The following is a 4212-nucleotide window of genomic DNA, read 5'->3' on the forward strand; positions in this document are numbered from 1 at the left end:
CCGCCCTCGGAGGTCAGTGAATCCCACTTTTCTTGAGAGCCACAAATGGGAAGTTCCTCGAGCAAGGTCACAAGTAATGGCTGGTGGCAAAGCAGGGCTGGGGACATGTCTGAGCTCTCTCTCCCTGCCACCCCAGCCTCAGGACCGCCCCAGCCCTTCCACTCTAGGGCGAGGTGTGTGCCTCACTTCCTGGTTCTACCCTGGGATCACTGCTGTATCTGCCAAGAGAGCCCACCTGCGACACATACTGTAACACATATTAAAGCCACACGACATCATTCCTACAAGGTCCACCTTAAAGCGCTCTGAAATCCATCACTGTATTAAAGACATTTCTGTTATCTGCGTTGTCGTCTGTGTTCATCCTCTTTTCCCAGGCTTAGTTCTTTTCCACCTGGGTCAACATTTTCAGGTGAAGTCTACGCTAACCGCTTTCCCATCCACGATCAGAAATATTTGCTCTTTCCTGTTTTTTCCCAGTTATTTCTCGGAGCCCCTTGACTAACCTCCCGCTTCCTGTCCCCAGCTGGCAGCGGCTGCCCTGGCCGCTGTCTGCAGCGCAGTGCAGGTGCTGAGCTCCTGAGGACGGAGCCCTCCCTCCACGGTTGCTCAGGGAGCGTAGAAGGGCAGGGATGCGGGAGGCACGTGGAACCTAATGCTAAGGCCCTCCTGGTCACAAATCCTTAAGTTTGCTTAATTGGCAGCTGGTCTAACCATTTGCCAACTTTGGCAAAGGAGGGTGATTCTCTTCCAGAGGGACTGGACCTGACCAGTAACGTGGGCCGGTCTCTGTACAGATAACGAGGCATAGCAGCCACTGAGACAGAAGCGGATGCATGGGCACATGTCAGCGCAGTGGTGTCCCCCGGTTTCCCAAACACACTGGACAGAAGCCAAATCCCTGGGCCTTAAGAAGTGGAGCAGACGGCTGCAAACCCTGCAATGGAAGGCGCATACACACCATCAGCAGGAAGCGTCACAGTTCCGAGATCAAAACCAAGCAAAAACAAAAGAGAAAGAGAGAGAACTAGTACTCCACAGGAGAGGAGTCAAACAATGTAAAGGCAACATTAAAACCCAAACACGCTTCAGGTTTATGCTGAATTTTTATTATCCAATTTTGTTTTCTGTCCCCCATGGGATTCTCCTTCTGGTTCTTCCTCTGAGATTGCACTGAGAAAGGGTGAACTGTGGGAGTGAGGCCAAGAGCGTCCGGATGTCTAATGACAAGGAGGCCGCAGTAAGGCTACTCTTACCTGTGGCGGTGCAATCGACCGCTGCGGCTCAGGGAGCGTAAGAGGCTGACGGTAGCAACCTGCAGACTTTCTGCCAAGACCTCTCGGAAGGCAAAGGAAAGCACTCTTTCTCTTAAGTGTTACAGGTCCAGGAGAGTCAGGTGTAAATATGATGCTGCACCACGGGAGGGCTGTGGGGCAGGGCAGTCCGCCTCCTGTCTCTGCTGGAGGAGGAGCCCGTGCTAGACCGAGCTCGCTGGCCACATGCCGCGCGTGTGCTCCACACCAGGATGAAGGTGAGGCTTGTTTCTGTGGCCGAGTGCTGCTCAGTGAAGGTTCGAGAGAGACGAACACTTAGCAAAGCTCGAATATTTGTACCTGCCACGGACTCCCGTTTAGATGCAGGGGTCAGAGACCCTTAGTCCAGCTGTCATTTGTACCTGACGAACAGGCTATGGCCAGAGAGAACCCTGAAAACTGGGCACATTTCTCTTCCTGCCTCACATTGTCTCAAGAGCTCTGGGGAAGGTACTGCCAGGAGGCCGTTCTTAGGAGACGCCACCCTCCTTAGAGACAGTGTGCTTGGAGGTGCTGAGATCATAAAACACTCCAATTAGAGCCGAATTCAGGGTGTAGAAAACAGGGAGCACAACGGCCTGGCGCTCCGAAGCAGCAGGAGGGTTAGCTGACAGAGGGTCTCACTAGCCAAGAGGGCCACCACATGCAGGGAGCCCTGTGTCAGAAAGCTTGTTTCCGAGCAAGCGGGCAATGCTGTGTTCTTGGGACGGGGAGGCAGGTACTCCGAGCCGCATTTTGCTCTAGGTCCCAGGCACGGCCTCTCTAGGACAGCTGCTGAGCCCGGCTTCTCAGAGCACAGGTGTCGATGGCCAGCCCAGTCCACGCCTGCGCACTTCGCCAGACCTCTCGGCCATCTGGGATATCCTGCTTCCGTAAGGAAAGGAGCAAGGGGGCAGGAGAAGGAGGCGTGCAAGGGAAAAAACTGTTTAAACAAAAACAAAAGAAAAAAAAAGAAAAAGAAAAATCGCTGGGTTAATGTTCCCTATGTTCACAGAGACAAGGTTTTCTTTTCCCCTTTCCAGAAGCAGGTTCTCTGATCCAACAGTGCCAACTGCAGCAGCCTCTCTCTTCTAAGTGCTTTGGTTTTGTTTTCTGCCCAGAGTTGTCCTCAGCGTAGTTACGGAGAAGAGGCAGACTTCGCTATCTTCCTCCTGAGTGGCTAGATCGGGGCCATGTCACACTGCCTTCTGGGGAACCAGATTCCTCATGAAGTAGTATTTCACTGGTTTTATTGATCCTAAGTCAATCAGCTCTTTAAGCCTGAACTGGCTACAGGTCAGCCCAGCCTCTTCAAGGCTCAGAGTCCTTAAGGAAAAGGTGAAAAATCCAGATGCCCTTTCTATTAAAGAGAGACTGCGCCCTCGGTTAGAGGCAGGTCCGCTGTGAGCTAGAACCCCTCCCGGGCTGGGACACTGGTCCTGTGTGCTTCTCCCTGCTCCCCTCCCCATCAGACCGGGAGCAAGGCACCTCCCCAAGGAGGACAGCTGCGAGCACTCCCGTGCCCCGCCTCTCAGCTGCACCTGCTACGCTGGACGAAGGGGAGGGTGCCGAGCCGGCCAGTCCGCCCCGCGTCACTTGGAGGCACAGGTCAGAATTCAGTCCCCTCCTGTGTCAAGGCACAGAGGAAGGCCAGTGTGACGGCTTCTGAGCACTTCTGGGCTGTCACTCTCCAGGACAAGGAGCACCATGCCCACGGGCATCTGAGCGAACCCAGCTGTCTGGACAGCACGTCAGGGTTTTCGATGACTCTGGGCAGTCTGGAGTCGCCTGGCTCCTGAGGGCGGGGCACCTGGAGAGACCCTCGGGCTGCTGCTTTCAGAGGGCAGGCCCAGGAGGGGCACTGCTGCAGTGGGGGCTGGCACCAGAGAAGCGCACGCCACTGTGCGGAAAAGAAGAGGGCCGGACACAGACGCCAAGCTCACATGCCACCCGGCAGCCAACGCACACGCCACTGCACCCACGGCAACATTCCCACCACAGGTCGGACCACGTGAGTCACACGGAGGGGAGAGGTGGGGTGCACATGGACTCGAAACCAGGGAGGTGAAGGCAGCTGCTCAGAGAGCTTCAAACGGAGGAGCAGAAGGAATAAAAGTAGTTAGACTGGGAGAGAAACGGAACTAGAAAGGCACCCGAGAACTCGGCAAGAGGATGGCAGGACACCTACTGCGAGAGTGAAGGGGAGGGAGAGAGTCGATTCCAGCACTGCCTCGTGGAGGCCTCTGTGCACTGAGAGCCTCTGCAGCCTCCCGTCTCCCCACCCCCGAACAGAGGACTGTGCACAACACGGCCTTCCTCAAGGTCTTTGTTCCTGAGGAGAAAGACACAGAAAGGGCAGGGGACGAGGGAGGCGGAAAGGACCAGAGGGGAGAAGTTGCCACAGATGTTTCATACACTACAACCAGAGGGTGGCGGGGTTGCAGGAACGAAGACAAGGGGTGGGTGAGCGGTCATATGGGGAGGGGAAGCGAGGGAGGGTCATCGGGCCACCTCTACGGACTACAGTACTACTACTGTAGGGTGCTGGACTCACTCTGAAGGACGCTTATGGTGGCCTGGGCTCGAATCCAGGTTATGGAGGGGTTTTGCCTCAAGTCATTCCTCTTGGGGTCGTTGCTGGCCCTGCACTCGTAAGTCCCAGAGTCCTCCAAGGTGAGCCGGGTTACTCTCAGCACACTCACGCCGTTTGACCCGTAGGCGGTGTTTACGGTGACACGGCGCTTCCGGGCACCGTCCCACAGCTGTCTGAAAGACTCTGCCCGGTTGACTTCTGCGTACCACCACTGGATCTCTGGCGTGGGGTTCCCGACCACATCACAGTACAGCTCAAAGGCGTCCCCCGTGAGCTTAGTCTCTGACATGGGCGACTTGACAAACCCAGCTAGAGGGGGGGGAGCAG

General features: G+C 55.9%; 1 protein-coding gene across 2 annotated transcripts in view; it reads right to left on the minus strand.

Moving 5' to 3' along the window:
- The window catches only part of NPTN (neuroplastin), a 29345-nt gene extending 25155 nt beyond the window's left edge, over nucleotides 1-4190 (minus strand). For both annotated transcript variants that reach the window (XM_027773772.1, XM_014589688.2), the window contains exon 1: nucleotides 3847-4190. In XM_027773772.1, the coding sequence (XP_027629573.1) occupies nucleotides 3847-4174 (328 nt within the window). In that variant the 5' untranslated portion in view covers nucleotides 4175-4190. The remainder of the gene's footprint in view (nucleotides 1-3846) is intronic.
- Between the last annotated feature and the right edge of the window lie 22 nt (nucleotides 4191-4212).

Source organism: Tupaia chinensis, unplaced genomic scaffold, assembly GCF_000334495.1.
Source record: "Tupaia chinensis unplaced genomic scaffold, TupChi_1.0 Scaffold000369_1, whole genome shotgun sequence".
In the NCBI taxonomy this organism is placed as follows: Eukaryota; Metazoa; Chordata; class Mammalia; order Scandentia; family Tupaiidae; genus Tupaia; species Tupaia belangeri.